We start from the raw sequence: 18,868 nt of genomic DNA, 5'->3' as shown, positions 1-18,868 counted from the left end.
ATGAAAAGCTTACATTCAACTGTTTCATGTAAGCTAATTTACAATTTCTATTGCCATTCAACCAATCTGCATCAGCAATTGAAATTCCACCATGTACCTTTTCTGGATTCACCACAAATTTTATAAATTCTGCTACTTGTGTCCGTACAACATTAAGACTAGTGTCTCAAAGCAACCTCAAGGAGACTAGGAAGAACATAATCCTAAATTATGTAAAAAAAAATAACAGATGAATTAAAATTAGAAACTAATTCATGAAAATTTCCCATTCATGATAATAGAAGCTAAGTCTGTCAGCCCTACTTCTTGCCATGTAGACAAACACAAGTGTGCGATACAATAAGTGCTTTTATCCGAAAGGTTGAAGCTAACATTTCTCACAATATAATCTCCAGGTTTCAATCATATCCCTAGTGGCAAATTGTAATTGCTGGGTTCTCACTTGAGATCCCAACCAACTACTGATTAAGAGGTCTCTGAGGATTACAGCTATATTATTTTCTCTATAGCTGGCCAATTTTTAGTCAGTATTACTGGGGGTACTGTATATATTATTTATTTAGAATTTATAGTAAATATTAAATTAAGGTGCTATGCCATAATTATAATATTGTTAGGGGGTCGGTTGTATTGTAAGGAGTGTATACTATTTCAGATAGTGTGGGACAATTGTTGTAAGCAGTGTTGGACTGGCCCATCAGAGCATCGGAGAATCCTCCGGTGGGCCCCAGTGTGAGACTTTATAATGGGCCTCAATATTTTCATTTGGAAATGAGTGGAGTAATAATATAGGATATATTATTATAGGATATTACATATAGGATATAGGATCCAATATTATATAGTAGATTGCTACATCTTGTTAATGATACATCTGATATGATATGAAATTATATGATTTGTTTGATGGTATTTTATGGTTGAAGGATGAGCCCTTAAGATCACCACCTCTGGTAAGCCCAACATATGCCAATCCGACTCTGGTTCTAAGTATGTTTCACATTGTGGAGACATGCTGCCCAGAGCTGAAGACATCTAGGTTAAAATTCTCCAGGGATAAGTCAGAGATGTTAGAGTGTTTCATGCAGTTCTGTAATTGAAGTGGCTAGATGTCACTTCTGCCTGTGTCTGATCAGTCGTGTAGTCATTAACTAACCTTCTAGTGTGTGAGACAGCTCTAAGCATGTACAGTGGTCTCATTAACATGGTATAAGAAAAGTCTCTCTTCTGAATGTGAACTGACAGCACAAAGTGAGGGTATTATTAGTTATTTGTTGTTTAGTTATGATGTTTTTCTGGAAAATGAATTGGAGGATTAGAGGTAGATGGTGGTGGGCAAAAAATCTCTATAGTTAAAATAAACATAGTGGGGCTTATTTACTAAGGGTCGCGCGCTGCACTTTCGTTGGACTTTCCGCCAATTTCGGGTTTTGCAAGGCTGTGACAGGTATTTAATAGGTGTCTGCACTGGGATTGTGTCACATGCAGTAGTTTTGTGGTGCAGCTGCGCTGGCTTTCATGCGACAGAGATTGCGGGATGTGCCGTCAGACGATCCGACTGATTTGGACTGAGCACGGGATTTAACTTTCAAATTGTGTCACATGCACCAGGAAGAAGTTGGTGAACTTCGGCGGACCTGAGCGGGGAAGCGACACATGCACGATATTGGGCGCACGATCGTAGTGAATAGCGGCACAGTGGATTCTCCTCAGACAATGCATTTTTGGTGAACTCCTTGGACTGGATAAGTAAATCATTCCCAATGGGTAATGGCCCAGGAGACTATTCATGGAAATCACTTCAAATGAAGCTGTATGGAAGAGCGGATATACTGATAATGCATGAGTTAATAATTTTATTTTTATTTTTTATAAATTTTATTAGTTAATTTCTAAAGTTACATACGTTATCATGATAAACAGACATCAACCCAGCATAAATTAAATACATCCTACTATATATATATATATATATATATATATATATATATATATACAGGAAGTCCCCGGGATACGTACAAGATAGGTTCTGCATGTTTGTTCTTAAGTTGAATTTGTATGTAAGTCGGAGCTGTATATTTTATTATTGTAACCCCAGTCAAAATTGTTTTGGTGTCTGTGATAATTGGATTTTAAAAATGTTGGATTGTCATAAGAACGAGGATTAACACTAAATCTTAATTGCAGACACCCGTGATAACTGTTATAGCGGTTTATTGTAGCCTGGGACTTAAAGGGCACCTACCACCACGAATCTACCTATAAAGGTAGATCGGGTGGTAGGTGGATGTATGGGACGTGAGGATAGCCCTTTTTAGAGCTAATCCTCACGTCCCCGCTAGCGTCACATAAACTTTATTGCCCTAATATGTTAATTTAATTAAGCGGCTACTGGGGCGTGGAGTAGCCGGACACGAGGCTACACGGCGCGGCTACTCCACGCCCCAGTAGCTGCTTTCTCCCGCCTACCCTGTGATCTTCGGCGCGCAGCTCCTGGCAGCTGCGCGCCCTCGTCCGAGAAGCCGGAGTTCTGCGCATGCGCAGTAACTCCGGCCTCATTCCCGAGATCGCGAGGATTAGCTCTAAAAAGGGCTATCCTCACGTCCCATACATCCACCTACCACCCGATCTACCTTTATAGGTAGATTCGTGGTGGTAGGTTCCCTTTAAGTACAGCAAATTACCAAAGGTCCGTTTGTAACTAGGGGTCGTATGTAAGTCAGGTGTTCCTAAGTAGGGGACCGCCTGTATATCTTGTCCAAATTCTCCTAATTTTTCCCCCCTTATTATGAGTTAATAATTTAACTTAGTGTACGTTACCTACAAATGGAGTACTGCCATCTATGTGGGCTTGTGTACAATCACTGATAAATCCCCCTATGTGCTTTCCCTTTAAATACCTGTTTATTTCTCAAATGCCACATCCAAACAAACAAAGTTGAAATAGGTTTAAAAAAAATAGAGTGATTCGTTATAGGAAGGCAAAAAAACTGAATTGAACTCGTACAAAAATATCATAAAACTTGGATGGCCTTTCTGTGCACATATATTTGTGTTACAAAATACCAAACAAGAGAAAACAAGAGGAAAGGACAAAGCTTCAATGCAACAACATGAAAGTGAAAATCTTTATTAGTGAACAACAATAAAAATATATAAAATAGACTGAGAAGCATCTCAGAATGGATACAAGAAAGCACGGCAGGTAATACGTCCTAAGATACATGAACTAAATATCCAATATACAGTATAAGAGACCCAGAAATGTAGTACACAGTACTAGACAGAAGTAGCTATCAAATAATAATGGTGCAAAGCCCTTATGTAACTGACAAGTAACCTGTAAAAATATCAGGGGTCACAGAAGCTAAATCATGAACAGTGATAAACACATATAAATAGTACAAACTAGGTGAAAGTTAATGAGACCAGAGGACATGATATTACCAGGGGTGTTTGGTATTTTGTTGTTCATTATTAAGAGGCCTTCTGTTGGCTACATTGGTCAATATTACTGTCACTAGATTCTACTACTGTTACACTGTGCTTTTTTTTTTTTAATTTGTTACAACTTGTCCTCTTGTACTGTGTTACATAGAAACTTGGCACATTTTAGTAACCTCTGTTGATCTTTTACCTCTAAAAAGGTAAAAGCATAAACACTGCTAACTTTTACTTGTAACACTAGTGATTCACAGAATCATACTTTTATCCCCTGCATTTAGCTGTGTACTGTTTAGAAAGTATGAGTTCATGAACATAGGACAAAGGCCTCTGACCTCGGTCAGTCCCGCTTTCATCTCTACCTGTATCCTCATGATACAGATTTAACTGCAGTGGCAAAAACAGTCTATTTGTGTATGTGTTATGTACAGTCTCCACATGAGGAGGCTGGCAGATTCCCATTTTACAGGGTCACTTGGCCTGTTAGATGATAAAAGAGCAGGAAGCTACAAGCTCTGTGGCCCACTATACGAAGCGAGCTATGGATTGCCATGGAGACGACCCTCCATGAAGGGGGTGCTGGGAAACGGGCTGTGGAGTGGACCGGTGTGTTCCTGTCCTGCGCCTGCGCAGAAGCTGCAACGTGCAAACTTTCAATGGTGAAAGTGGAACGACCTGGCCGGAGCTTCCTCATGTGTTGGGCTGCACAGAAGGGGCTACAACATTACTGTACAAAGTTGAAATTTTCCAAACAGGTTTACGCAAAATATTTCCCATATCACCAATATATAACCCTCTCACATTCAATTACCTCTCTCTCCTCCAAGAAGGAAACACAATTTGGGGAATTTATTAAAGGAAACCTACCACCATGTAAGGTAGATCTGGTGGTAGTTGCCTCTAATGTATGTAAGGATATCCCTTTCTAGGGCTAATCCTTTATCTTTTTTAATCTTTAATTGTGGTAATATGCTAATTTACCCAAGAGGCTCGTGGGTGTGGGCTATCCTTACATACATTAGAGGCACCTACCACCGGATCTACCTTACATTTGTGGTGGTAGGTTTCCTTTAAGGCTGGCATTTTAAAAGCAAGTGTTAAAATTCCTCTCGTCGTCCCTCTTAGTAGATTTGGGCACAATTTCCGCCAAGTCGGACCTGTTTAGACCAGGTCTAACATGGAGGAGATTTCAACTATAGTCCGTTTAATGTCTGGCCACCTCAGCAAAAAGCAGTGGAAAAGCAGGTAACCTGGGGGGTTTGGTAAGATTTACATGCCTTCTCATCCAGAAAACTGGCTTTTGCCAATTATTAATGTATCATACGGAGGGTAGGGGGTTGAGGTAGAAGAAGGAAGATGATAAGAAAAAACCCTCCTGTGATCCAGCTACTATTTTAAGTCTGTCTTTGTTTCTCTGCTGGCAGTCATATTTATGCTGTGATGGAATAGGGTGCCTATGGCTCACCAGAGGAAGTAATAGACAGGGGTGAATCTAGCCTTTCTGCTGCCTGAGGCGAGCTATAAAAAGACGCCCCCCCCCCACTCCATATATGTAATATATCAAGGAGTGACCAGACCGAATCATATTGGTTTAATGTGAAAATAAAGCAATGCAAAATACATAAGAGTGCGCTGCCATGTACTATATAATAAACACAGTAAGCTACCATAAAGAACAAAATACAAACAATAATCTGCCATATAATATAAAATTGATAAAGCGTGCCGCCATATACCATATAATATATACAGTGTGCCGCCATATACCATATAATACATACAGTGTGCCGCCATATACCATACAATACATACAGCATGCCGCCATATACCATATAATATATAAAGTGTGCTGCCATATACCATATAATACATACAGTGTGCCGCCATATACCATACAATACATACAGCGTGCCGCCATACACCATATAATACATACAGTGTGCCGCCATGTACCATACAATACATACAGCGTGCCACCAGCCATATACCATATAATACATACAGCGTGCCCCCATATACCATATAATACATACAGCGTGCCGCCATATACCATACAATACATACAGCGTGCCCTTATATACCATATAATACATACAGCGTGCCCCCGTATACCATATAATACATACAATGTGCTGCCATATACCATATAATACATACAGCGTGCCACCATATACCATATAATACAGCGTGCCACCATATACCATATAATACAGCGTGCCGCCATATACCATATAATACATACAGCGTGACACCATATACCACATAATACATACAGTGTGCCGCCATATACCCTATCATACATACAGGGTGCCCCCATATACCATATAATACATACAGCGTGCCACCATATACCATATAATACCTACAGCGTGTCACCATATATACCATATAATACATACAGCGTGCCACCATATACCATATAAGGCTACATTCACACTGCCGTGTGCCCGCCGCACCGTAGCACGGCGGGCACACGGCAGCGCGGGGAGAGGAGGAGGAGGTGAGCGCTGCACCGTACCACTCCCGTACAATGCCGTGAGCACATAGAAGTGTATGGGGGACGTATATCGGCCGTATATACGCCCCCCATACATGTGTGTGAATGTAGCCTAATACATACAGAGTGCCACCATATTTCACCGTCATACATACAGAGTGCCACCATATACCATATAATACATACAGCGTGCCGCCATATACCATATAATACAAATTTATATATACACACACACATCTATACATACATTCATACACACACACACATATAATACACATACATACATAGAAGTTACCTTACCTTTTTTCTTCTTCCATCGTTGGCCTTGTCCGACAGTGGGGGGGGGGGCTTTGCCGGGGAGATGGGAATCGGTCCCGAGGGAAAGGGGGGAATCGGAGCCGGGGGGGGGGGATCAGAGTGGGGGGTGTGCCGGCCAGCGGGCGTGTTCATGTGATGGGCTGGCCGCGTAGGGAAGTGCCAGCAGGCTGGTGGGTGCGATTGGCGGGTTATGGGCGAGTCTGCCGGCCAGCAGGCGGGTTGATGTAAAGGGCAGGTCCATGTGCTGGCCGACGGAGGTGCGGGGGATGTGCTGGCCGAAGCACATGCCGATGGGCGGGAGCCCGACGCTGCCCCCTTGTCTAGCAGGAGGCGTGCCGCCTGAGGCGAGAATCTCAACTCGCCTCATGGCAGGTGCGCTCCTGGTAATAGACCCAACTTGAAGCAGGTACACCAAGCTGGAGCCGGCATTTTATTTATTCATAAGCATGATTGTGACTGGAACCTCTTAGCATCCTGCGCCGGCGTGGGGAACATCATAACTGGCACACAATGCGATAAATAATGCAATTATAATAATTTACCTATATTGCAAGTCAGGGATTTCCAAATTTGTAGGCACCGTAGTAGAGGCTGAAGGGGGATGTTAAATTATATTACAATGTCACCTGTGCATTGTGCTACTGTAATAAATTATTTTATAATAAATGTCCCAATCAAGTTTTTATACATAGTCCCCAGATAAATATTATAACTCTAATCCCCAAATTTATTCAGTTTACATATAAAACTCCTTAAAAGGGGTTGACCGACAGCTATACATAAAAGCAGCTATACTTACCTCTCTCCGGCGGTTCAGTCACCGCCTTCTCTGTATGTATACAGAAGAGATTCAGTGTTGACATCACAACTATAGTATGCACCTGCTTCAGGTCCAGGGTGTAGGTAAACCCTGTAGCTGGAACACACTATGAGAGAGGTAAGTATATCTGCTTATAACCTTGGGTATCTGTTAAAAAACAGAAAAACTTGGACAACCCATTTAAATTCTAAATTCATGTAACTGCCTCCAATTTATTCATCCAAATATAGTAGCCCATATTATCATGCTTGATAATGCCTTGATTGAATTGGCAAAACGTCGCACTATTATGGTGGAATAAAACTTTGTTCTTCAGTGGAATTTCCGGAGTGCTGCTTCTCAATTGTCTACTATTGGATGTTGGGGTCGATGTCGGACCTCTTAAGAAGACCTGCACCCTGCACGGTGCCGCTCTACACTTTCTGTTTTGGATTGTAGCCCATATTATTTAATTATGTAATTAATATAAATATCCCTCCCAAAGCATGAATTCACTGTAAAGCTCCCGTAAATAGATATTTCACCGTCAGGCATAGACACTGTGACAATTACTTATTATAATGAGATATTGTGAACTCCCTGAGGCTGGCGCCACACGTATCGGGAACGAGCCGCCGGTGTTTTGCGTTAATTTAATGCGAAACACCAGCGGCTCGTTCCCGATCGCATGCGTTTCCATAGAAACGCCGATGCGATCGGGCCGAGGCCCGCCCCGTTGGGCGCGACTTTGTCTGCGTTTGCATTTGCAAGCGCAGACAAAGCGCTACGTGTGGCGCTGGCCTTAGGCCTCTTTCACACTTGTGTTGCAGATCACGTCAGAGTCTGATCAGGGAGCGATCGGGGTTTGGTCAGTGAAAAACTGACATTTTGCATCGGAGTTCAATCAGTTTTCAGTCACAGTTTGTTCAGGACTGAGCTCTATCTTGCATGTGTCTCAGAGTGCAATGCGTTTCCCTGGAATGCCACCTGTGCACTAGCGTTGCATTATGAACAGACGCCTAGCGGAACGTGTGACCGCTGCCTTAGTCAGTTTCCGTCTTTCATGATTGTATAGCAATCCATTTTTTGTTTCAACTATTTAAATAACAGAAGATCTACTAATGGACACTAACAGACATCATTGCAAGTCTACTGAAATCAATGAAGAAAAAAATATCCGTTATTTATCTATATTTAAAACGAAACCGCAAAACAGAAACCTGAATGCAGATGGGAACAAGCTCTCAGGCTGTGTTTACACGATGCGTTGCAGTTTTTGTTGCATGTGGAAAGACGATCACGTTCCTGTACCATTTTAATGAATGTGTTTGTGGCCTTCTGTCTCTATGTTACGTTTTTGCCTTTGTGTTGTATTTTTAACCCCTTAACGCTCTGTGCATGGGCTCACGGGCTGAGTCCTCTTCATACCAGGATTAGGGTTGTTGCATATTGCAGCAAACCCCACCGCTAATAACCGCGGTCGGTGCTTGCACCGATCGTGGCTTTTAACTCCTCCAATGCCGCTCCTCCAAAGCTGCAGGCGGCATTTAAAAGACAGCGGTGCATGGGTTCCGCCATCTTTGATCCGATTGTCGCTCCCGTCATCTTGGGACGGCAATCGGTTACCATAACAACCTTAGGGCGCGTTCACATTTTGCGCTTTGGGTTGCGTTAACGCATGCGTTTTGTAAACGCAAACATTAACAGTAATGTAATTAGGCAAATCACCTCATCTCAGCTGTTGTAATGCGTTTTAAAGCACAATGAAAATGCAACCAAAGCGCAACGTGTGAACGCGCCCTCAAGTCTTCGTCAGACCCGAGGCTGCATCGTTTCTGCAGTTTCGATACAATGAGCCAGTGGCTCATTGTAACGTATATTGTGCAGAAATTCCATATACTGCAGTACAGTAGTATTGCATTATATGGGGTAGGAATGATCAGACCATCTAGGGTAAATTTACCCCAGAGGGTCTAAAAAACTTTAAAAAAAAAGTTTTAAAAATAATAAAAAAAAGTTAAAAACCTAAAAGTTCAAATCACCCCCCTTTCCCTAGAAAGGGCACAGGCACAATAGGTATTGCCGCGTCCCAAAATGCTTGATCTATCAAATTATAAAAACGGTTATTGACGGCGGTGACCGCCATAAGGGAAAAAGGCGCCCAAATGTCCAAAATGCGACTTTTACTTCACATAAAAAATGGAATAAAAAGTGACCAAAATATTGCACAGTGCTCAAAATGATAGCAATGAAAACGTCGTCTTATTTCGCAAAAAAAAGACACCTAACACAGCTCCGCACACCAAAGTATGAAAAAGTAAAAAAACAATAAAACCTATATAGATTTGGTATCACCATAAACTAGAGGTGTTATTTGGAGCGCACAGATAAAGACAAAAAAATGAGCCCACAACAACGTGACGTAAACATGATTTTTTTCCAATTTTTCCACATTTGGAATTTTTTTCCAGCTTCCCAATACAGGGCATGAAATAATAAATAATGTGACGGAGAACTAAAATTGTTACGCATAAAATAAGCCCTCACACAGCTCTGTACATGGAAAAATGAAAAAGTTATGCATTTTTGAAGGTGGAGAGCAAGAAATGAGCGAAAAAACCATGCGATTGATAAGCCGATCGCATGTGTTTCTCTGGAAACGCATGTGTGTTCGGGCCGAGGACCATCCCCTGTGCGCTAGTGTCGCGTTATGAACGGACGCCTAGATGTATGTGTGACCGCTGCCTTAGGGGTTAAAAAGCACACAGACTTCTAATCGCATTGTTTCCCTAAGGCTGATGCCACACGTAGCGCTTTGTCTGCGCTTGCCAACGCAAACAAAGTCGCGCCCACTGGGGCAGGCCTCGGCCCGATCGCATCGACGATTCTATGGAATTAACGCAAAACACCGGCGGCTCGTTCCGATCGCAGGCGTAGAAACGCCGATGCGATCGGCCCGAGGCCCGCACGGTGGGCGCGACTTTGTCTGTGTTTGCATTTGCATTTGCAAACTAAAAACGGCCCAAAAACGGCCAAAAAACACCACTTGTGTCTTCACCCTAAGGCTGGCGCCACACGTACCGCTTTGCAAACGCAAACGCAGACAAAGTCGCGCCCACCGGGGCGGGCCTCGGCCAATCGCACCGGCGTTTCTATGGAAATGCTTTCGGTCGGGAACGAGCCGCCGGTGTTTGGGCACGACTTTGTCTGCGTTGGCAAGCGCAGACAAAGTGCTACGTGTGGCGCCGGCCTTAGGCGTTTTGAATGCGTAGAAAATGTAAGGGCTTTAACAGAGACAATAAGAATTTTTGCTGAAACGCTTGTGTTCTGGAATGATCATGCACCACAAATGCAACATGAGAACGTATCCTGAGAGCGCGTTCACACTTTGCGTATTGGCCTACGTTTTCATTGCGTTTGAAACGCATTATAACAGCTAAGGAGAGGAGATTTTCCTAATTACATTACTGTTAACATTTACATTTACAAAACGCATCGTAAATGCAATGTTAACACATGTGTTTTGTTAACATACATGTTAACAAACGTAAACCCTAATGCAATTAGCCAAATTCCCTATTCTCAGCTGTTATAACATGCCTCAAACACAATGAAAATGCAGGCCAAATGCAACGTGTGAACGCGTCCTGAAGGTGTGTCCACACGTTCAGTTTTTCACATGTAGTTTTTGAAGCCAAAAGCAGGTGTGGATGATAATAGTTTGAGACCTAATTGAAAGGTGCTGCTCCTCCTACTTTTACGCCATTCCTGGTTTGGAGTTCAAAAACTGCATATGAAAACCTGAATGTGTAGTTGTATCCTCCTTAGAAAGAATATGAGTCTAGTGAAGCCAGATAAGTAGAGTTCTCTGCTGCCCCTGCTGATCTCTGCAATCTATATAAGGCAATTAAATACAGCTGGTAGCCTTTTATTACCCAGAATCCCTCTGTGTTTTAGGTAAGGTTTTCATGTTAACACACAAAAAGTGTCACCAATTGTTAATCTGAATCAAAAAAAACGCCCAATGTGTGGGATGAAGACAAACCTTGTATATGATATTTTATCCTATCTATGATGTATGTTGTGTCACCTGGTTAGATGCATTGGTATATACTTTGTATATGGACTTTATTCGCACATCATTTTTTAAAATCCTTTTACAGTTCACACCTAATGTGCCCTTCAAAATGTGAATCCAACACCATGTGAAGTTGCAAATACAAATATCTATCTAGTAAGATTTACAGATTACAGTGGACACTGAAATATGTACTTGTCCAACATATAAAATGTTAATAGATTTTTTGACCTGAAAGGTTGGCTGCTTTAGTGTGGGTGAATTTGCACGATGAACATTTTTTTTAAATAGAATTTTCTGCTGCTGAAAAGGAATTACCTAATTTTCAATTGGACTGTCTCCTACAAACTCATTGACAAAAATGAGTTTAAATCAATGCAAAACATCGGCGGCTCGTTCCCAATCGCAGGCGTTTCCATAGAATCACCGATGCGATCGGGCCGAGGCCAGCCCAGGTGGGCGTGGCTTTGTTTGCGCTTGCAAGCGTAGACAAAGCGCTACGTGTGTCATCACCCTTAGGTCCACGTGGCAGTATTTATTTTTTTATTTTTTTACTTAAAAGCCAAAATGGGAGCAAAGCCAAAACATAGAATGTATAAGGGAAAGATGTACAGCTTTTCTATGCTTGTTACACTCCTGGTTTTGGCTTTATACTGACGAATACTGCAGTAAAAATTGCTGTTTTTGGATCACAAGACTTGCAGTAAAACTTGCGTATAGGTTTTTAAAAACCATATTCAAACATATTGGATGCAAATTGACAAAGCCGTAAGCTGCACATCTTTATATTATAGGGTAAAATATGTGGCATATGTCTTTTGTTCCTGTTCTCTCTGACCATTTCTGGTGTGAACGAGTATATTTTTCTGTGCATTCACACCTAATACTGTGGTGGTGGATCACCTATGCTTTCTCTTGGAGTGGTATCTTGGACCTAAATAGTATATCCATAGCCACACTTCAGCTTATAAAGCTTTTATTGTCAATGGTTTTTTCCGCTAGTCGTAATATTCCCCTCCCTCCATGCCAATTGCATGCATTTCCATGGAAATTTATATATGGTCAGGTCGAAACCTGTCCCCCGGGTATTTCCATTGCGTTTGTAAACGCAATGCAAATGACCTGTGCGGCAGCACCCTATGTGATGGACCATCCTTTTCTTTACTTGTCCAGGTGGAAAGATTTGGAATATCCCTTATGTTTTCTGCTGCATAACCGCTTGTGACAATAGGTTGACATGTGTAAATTATTGCTTCAGGCTATGTCTGGGCTTGGCAAAGGATATTTCCGTAGACAGGCAAGCATATGGTGGCGTGCTGGAGAGGAGGAGGGGTGAGCCTGGCTGTACACACGGGCAAAGATAAAGCATGCGCTACCTTTTGCCCATGTGTGGTGCCACGTGTGTGGCACCATACCGCTGCCGGATCACCATAACCATCTATGAGGACGTATATCCAACTGCAAATTTGTGGGTGTCAATACATCTCCACAACAGTCATGTCAATGGGGCCTAAGGTTGCAGAATAACATCTGTATCATCAGTTATACACAGCGGGTCAGTAGGACTGCAGAGTAGCCTATATAGTATCTAGTACTTGCAGGATAGCATGTATAGAATTAGTAAACTGGTTGCTTAGTGAAAACATTTGAAGTTAGAAGCATTTAGGGAATGTGATAGGCCTGCCTGAAGAGATTGGTTTTTAAGAGCATGTTCGCAGCCTTGGTAGTTGGGTGTTAATCTGAATGTCTGGTTAGTAGATGAAAGACCTATACTGTAATTTCATATTTACATATATTATAATTAAGAGAGTCTGTCTTTTTGCTCCCTTCTAGGTAGTTCTGATGTTTCAAACCAAATAAATCTGAAATCTACAACTTTATACTATAAACCACAGAATATATATTTTGCATGGCTTATGGTGTTTATATTCACTTAATTTTGTTTACTTCAAGATTGGGATCCATTGTGTGTTTATAAACAGGAACCTTTCAATGTTGTCTAGAATAACCATTACACATAAGAACAAGTGTAGAAACTGGTGATAGCAGAAGAGTAGTTAATATGAAGACTGTCCAGGCATTGGTTTAGTAGTTAGTTTGTAGTTCCAGTTACTTAGTGGGGATAGGGTATTGTCACTAAGATAAAATCATAGAAAGATTGAAAACTTTAGTCACTGTTGTGAACGCAAAAAGCTGGCATACTGTCCCCCGGAGCAGCTGGGTGTGATGATAGATATTGTAAAGCCATGGATGGCTGTTGAGGGCCAGAAAATCTGAGAACACATTGCCTAGTAATAGTTTATCAGCCTGGGGATCCTTACTGTCTTTATTTAGCAGTAACAAGTGTGCCAGCACTTATATTACTTGTTTGTAAATCTCCTAAACACTCAAAGTACTGCCAGAAGAAGTGTGGCTTTGTGACTTGAATACATTAAATCATACAGATAAGGGTGCATTCCCATGGCCATGTGCTTGCATGGACCAGATCCTGGGCGATCACAGGGCTGAAAGGAGGAGGGGAAGGGGGAGGAGTGAGCACTGGCTACCCTTCTTCCCTCCATAGACAGAAGAGTGACGCTGAAGATCTGGCAAAGTATAGGACTCTATGGGGCAGATTTATCAATCTGTCTGAAAGTCAGAATATTTCTAGTTGACCATGGCAACCAGCTCCCCTTTAAAATATTCTTGAGCACTGGTTAATATGAAAGCTGAACTGTGATTGGTTGCCATGGGCACCTAAAAATATTCTGTCTTTCACACAGCTTGATAAATCTGCCCCTATGTGCTCACCACACTGTGACCTGGAGCCATTGAAATCTATGGGGGCCATGATCTGCTCACAAATCACGGCCTCCATTGCGACTGTGTGAATGAGCCCTTAAAGGGGTAGTCTGGGGACTAAAAACCATGGCTGCTTCATTCCAGTAACAGTGCCACAACTAACCATATTGTGTGCTACCCATGGTCACGTGTCTTGAGGGATGGGGAGAAAAAAAACTGCCATTTTTTTCCATCCCTGGACAACTTTTTAGTTAAACAGCGAACACAATGTTACAAGTTGGATTGCCTCTCATGAATCTTCTAGTCTAGTCTTATTTCATGACATGCCAACTTACCATCTAAATACTGGGAGAATTTACCTTTAAAGTTGGGGAGTATCCTGGAGGTTTAACTGCCCCTTTTCTCGGTTCTATACTGTCCTGCTTAAAAGAATGGCAGATAACCCCCTAGCCAATGTAACCACACCAAAGCACACACCAGGCTCTACAGTGGGTATTTTGTAGGATAGTTATTTAGTCAGTTTCTGAAAATGAGTAAAAATTTTATTAAATAAAATGCACAATTTTATAGAGGGTGTGCCACATAAAACAAAAACTGTATCTAGACACTCCCCCTATCGGCACCTGTCTGATACTTACCATTTACAATGACTGTTTTGTGACTTTTACATATTATTCTTCCTAGGGTGTGAATTTTTATCTCCTGAACATCTAGCACCTAACTACAAGTTTCTACTGAAATGATGTTATCGATTTTGCTCAGGGCCTTGACCAATGTATCTACCTGGAATGCAAGCATCATGGAGATGGGTCAGGAGCGCATGGCAGAAAGGTGGTGGTGCGGTGATGGGAACCATGCTCTGAAAATAGGCATCATCTCAGCCCTGGGCTGTCTTATCATCTTTGGGAACTTTTTTGTTTTGTTAGTCATTGCCTCATCTGTTTCTGGCTGGTCCAGTAATAGTCGGTATATTCTAATCTCTTTGACTGGCACGGATGTTACATTGGCCTTAATAGTGGTCCCACTCAATCTATACGGCAGCCTTGTTTTAGAGCCGGGTGAAGAAGATGACGTCAATTCTACTCTTGGATCATATTGTCACATAGTGGCTTTCCTGAATTCTTCTGTATTTGCCTCCTCAATCTACTCTCTGGCAACCATTAGCCTGGAGCGCTACATTGCGGTTTTCTTTCCTCTACACTACAACAGGTTAATGAGCCGCCGTCGGGTCAAGTTATTGATTGCTGCAGCTTGGTTATTGCCACCAATCTTCTTGCTTCCCATTTCAATCCCTGGTGGCAGAGTAATACATGTGTATTTTTCCAGGGCCTCCCTAATCTGTAACCCAGATTATGCCAGTAATGTGATTTACTCTCTGCTCCTCACCACAGTAATTTTTTTCCCCTGTTCAGCTATAGTCACATTTGCCAACATTCGACTGTGGCTGGTTGCGAGAAAGCAGAGTCGACGGATGAGTGTGAGCTTAACTGGCAGAAACCAGAATATGGGAATTGCCACCGTGTGTGAAAATGTACCAGCAACAAAACTGTACACAATAAGTAAGAGTATGTATATTGCCAAGGAAGTGGTAGAAAAAGGACAACGAAAGGGTGATGCTGCATCTAGAGTCCTGATTCCTGTAGTCTGTGTATTCTACGCATGCTGGGCACCATGTATGGTCACTATCCTCTATAACGGTAAGACCAGTAGAATATATCCAGCATTACTTGGCTAATTGACGATTCTTGCATTTGATCAATTGCTCATATAAATTGGACTTTTAGCTGTTTTTGCGACTTGCAAGCCTTTGGGTCTAGGAGGAGATCTCCCAGTACGTAAAAGTAAGAGTGCCAATATATGGTGCAGTTGGGATGTGCGGGTCTACTCCAATTATGAATTTTGGCAATAATTCAGTACAAAATTATTTAGTGACTGTATCATGTACTGTTAACTTAGTCACTAACAATTTTTGTAATGAGTTATTGCTAAAGGGCCTTAAATATGATCTGTCACCAGAATTTTACAGCTCATGCCAGTAATACTGCTGGTAAAGGGTTGAAAGTCCTCCCCATATCACCTCAAATTATCTAAAAGTATTGCCCCACACACACAATGAACAGTCACATTCAGTAAGAGGCTCCCTTTAGCCCTGCACAATGTTGGCACTTTGTAGTTTACAAACAGTAGTAGGGTAAGGCAACCTGTAATATGGGACTGTAGGAGAATTTTATAGGAGATGCAGATGATAGGTAGATGGATGATAGAAGATAAATATGAAAGATGCTATGGATTTATAGCAGCAATATAAAGTAGATTGATGGATAGACAGATATGATATAATAAATAGAAGATCGATGATGGGTATATAGAGAAGAGATGGACGATAAGTATCTTCACCCGGACATTCAACCAAGGGGTAGTTAAAGAGCAATACATCCTCTGTCTACATGCAGGGGCCCCTGTAATGCCAGCCCTCCACACACATACTTGGTAATGGACCCCACTGCAAGCTTGTTTATAGCCATAGGAATGCCACCAGTATCTCCTAGTGAAGTATCCATGGCTATTCCCAACCCAGACACCCATACACGCACTGTATAATAAAAAATAAATAAAAATAAACAGGCACTCCCCTTTCCTCACTGATTGTTCTCTCCTTCTTGGTCTGCAGGACGAAGCGCAGTGACATCACAATATTGTGCCCCCTGCTGCAGGCTGTTAAAGGCAGGAGACACAATGTTGTGATGTCATCACCTCCTGCTGAGCTCACAGCTGCGCTGTATACTGTAGTGTGGTCTTTGTAGTGGAGCACAGAGCTTTTGGCTCCTTGCTGCACTATCATTCCCTAAGGAAGTTCCCATATAGCAGGACTAGTTTCCCACCATCATGGGACATTCGGGGCATAGGGCAAAAGATCCAGGAACGCCCCTTCCTCCTATGTTTCCTTGTCTTGTGCTTAGCTGTAGCATATAGAACACAATTAATTGCTATTCTATGGTTGATGAGGGGTTCACATGTAATACAGAAAGATGACAACTAATAAGTACAAAAGAAGCAAAACTAGATTTTCAAATGCAGCTTTTGATGGTTTTGACCACCTCTTGGGGGGGGGGGTGAAAACAAGAAATAAATTCTACTTGCCTCTCCTTCTGCTATGGTTCAGGTCTGTGCCTCCCATCCCCACCAGTCTTTTGGTGACTTCGCTAGGACGTTTCCACCTCTACCTGTGCAATCATGCAGTGGCCTCAGTCAGAAGCTGGAGTATGTGACTGCTATGGTCGTGATGTCACCACAGCACTTCTGTATAGATGCATAAAGAGACTGGCAGTGACTGGAGCCACAGTGCTGGACTAGAGCTCAAGAAGAGAGGCAAGTATGTATTATACATACACAATGACATTAGATTCTTCATTATTTTCTGATGAGTACCATTATTGCTGAAAGACATGCCAAGAGTAATGGCTTGCTTTTTAGCCAGTGACTTGGTCTTAGATTTTCCTCATGATCATAGTCTAAATATCTCAAAATCTATTGGGCTAGACTGTGCCTCTTTTATTAAATTTATTACAAATTCCTTAGAGAACAAAATATATGCTCTGTGCACACTGCTTTCTTGAATGCATGACATCATTTTGTATCTGATTTAATAATTTATGTATCAATGTTGCATCAAAACTGCTCTTGAAAATATTTAGCTTTTATTTATTTTTCTTATTTTTTTCCTTTCCCACCATTATTTCAGCTATTACTCATGAGCGGGTCCCTGAATGGGTGGAATTTGTATCCTTGTGGCTTCCAAGTGGAAATGGCTTCCTTAACTGCTTTGTTTACTTCTGGATCAACAGGAGTTTTCGGCATAAATTCCGTAAACTTGGACTGAAACTTTGTCCGTGGAGATGGTGCTGCTGGTCCCATCGGAAGAATGGTAAAATGAAGAACACTATTCTTGTCGCAAACAATAATGCAATGTCTGCTTTACAAGAAAGGTCATGTAGCATGTCATCTACATGTATGCTTCTTCCCCAAGTAGCGGACTCTGTTTTATGAGTAAAATTATTAATCTGGTCTTGCAAGTATAATAGCAGGTGCTAAACATTAATGCAGGAGGATAAGGTACAAACAAACCCAAATAAATCCTGCTGGCATGGCCTTTTATAATGTCCTATGGAAATGCATAGACGGAGTTCCATCAGCTTGTACCTGCCATTTCCTAAACAAACCAGGTCACAGCATCATTTTTGCCTTCTCAGGGAATTAGTTATCTTTATGGCTTGTGATTAATATTGTATTTGTTTGTTTTTAGTATTCTATACAGTTGAGTACAAGCAACAAAAAAGCCATAAAAAGCTAAAAACCAAGACCATTTCCTGTGGATATGTTCAGTGCTGCGGTAGCCTGTCCATGGTTTGGTGCAGGCTCAAAAAAAAGTCAGTACTTGGTGGCCTGGAATGATGCCTTTGGTCTCAAACTTAGCAGGATTTTAATTTTATTTCAGATTTTATTAAATGACTCAAATAGAATATCTACAGATAGACAGGGTCTATCTCCATGCAGTCGGTACAATATTTTATTATACTGGAATATTCAGAACATACTTCAGACACCTTACACTTTACCTGGACAAAATAATAAGAGTAGACAACTTGTCGGTTGAGTGTACATTATAACCATCTATGTACTGCCACAAATTAGGAGGAAACCCTTTCCTGATACATTTGCATGTTATTTACTGGGTGAAACTAAAAATTCAGAGTAGCGTTACTTTAAAATTGGATATAGGGATTTATTAAAGGTGATATTATAACACTTAAAGGGGTAGTAGAGCAGCAGAACATGTCCATGCTTTATGTAGTTTCTGAAAAAAAAACTCACAATGTTTTGTATTGCAGCTCAACCCCACTAAAAGGAAAGGGTCAAAGCTACAATAGCAGACTCAAAAGGGAATATACAA

At 41.6% G+C, this 18,868-nt stretch overlaps 1 protein-coding gene across 4 annotated transcripts; it reads left to right on the top strand.

Annotated features, from left to right (window-relative positions):
• The first annotated feature begins 10,839 nt into the window (after positions 1-10,839).
• Positions 10,840-18,868, top strand: LOC140132533 (D(4) dopamine receptor-like). 4 transcript variants are annotated; one of them, XM_072151436.1, is made up of 3 exons: positions 10,840-11,015; positions 14,602-15,614; positions 17,660-18,868. In XM_072151436.1, the coding sequence occupies exons 2-3, from the start codon at positions 14,657-14,659 to the stop codon at positions 17,962-17,964; spliced, it is 1,263 nt and encodes a 420-aa protein (XP_072007537.1). In that variant the 5' UTR covers positions 10,840-11,015; positions 14,602-14,656; the 3' UTR covers positions 17,965-18,868. The 4 variants fall into 4 exon arrangements, with proteins under 4 accessions (XP_072007537.1, XP_072007563.1, XP_072007545.1 ...); XM_072151462.1 differs by lacking the exon at positions 10,840-11,015 and adding an exon at positions 11,113-11,134; XM_072151444.1 differs by lacking the exon at positions 10,840-11,015 and adding an exon at positions 11,223-11,292.

This window comes from Engystomops pustulosus, chromosome 1 (assembly GCF_040894005.1).
Source record: "Engystomops pustulosus chromosome 1, aEngPut4.maternal, whole genome shotgun sequence".
NCBI lineage: Eukaryota > Metazoa > Chordata > Amphibia > Anura > Leptodactylidae > Engystomops > Engystomops pustulosus.
Note: the sequence above shows the minus strand (reverse complement) of the source record. Positions and strands in the feature narration are given on the sequence as shown.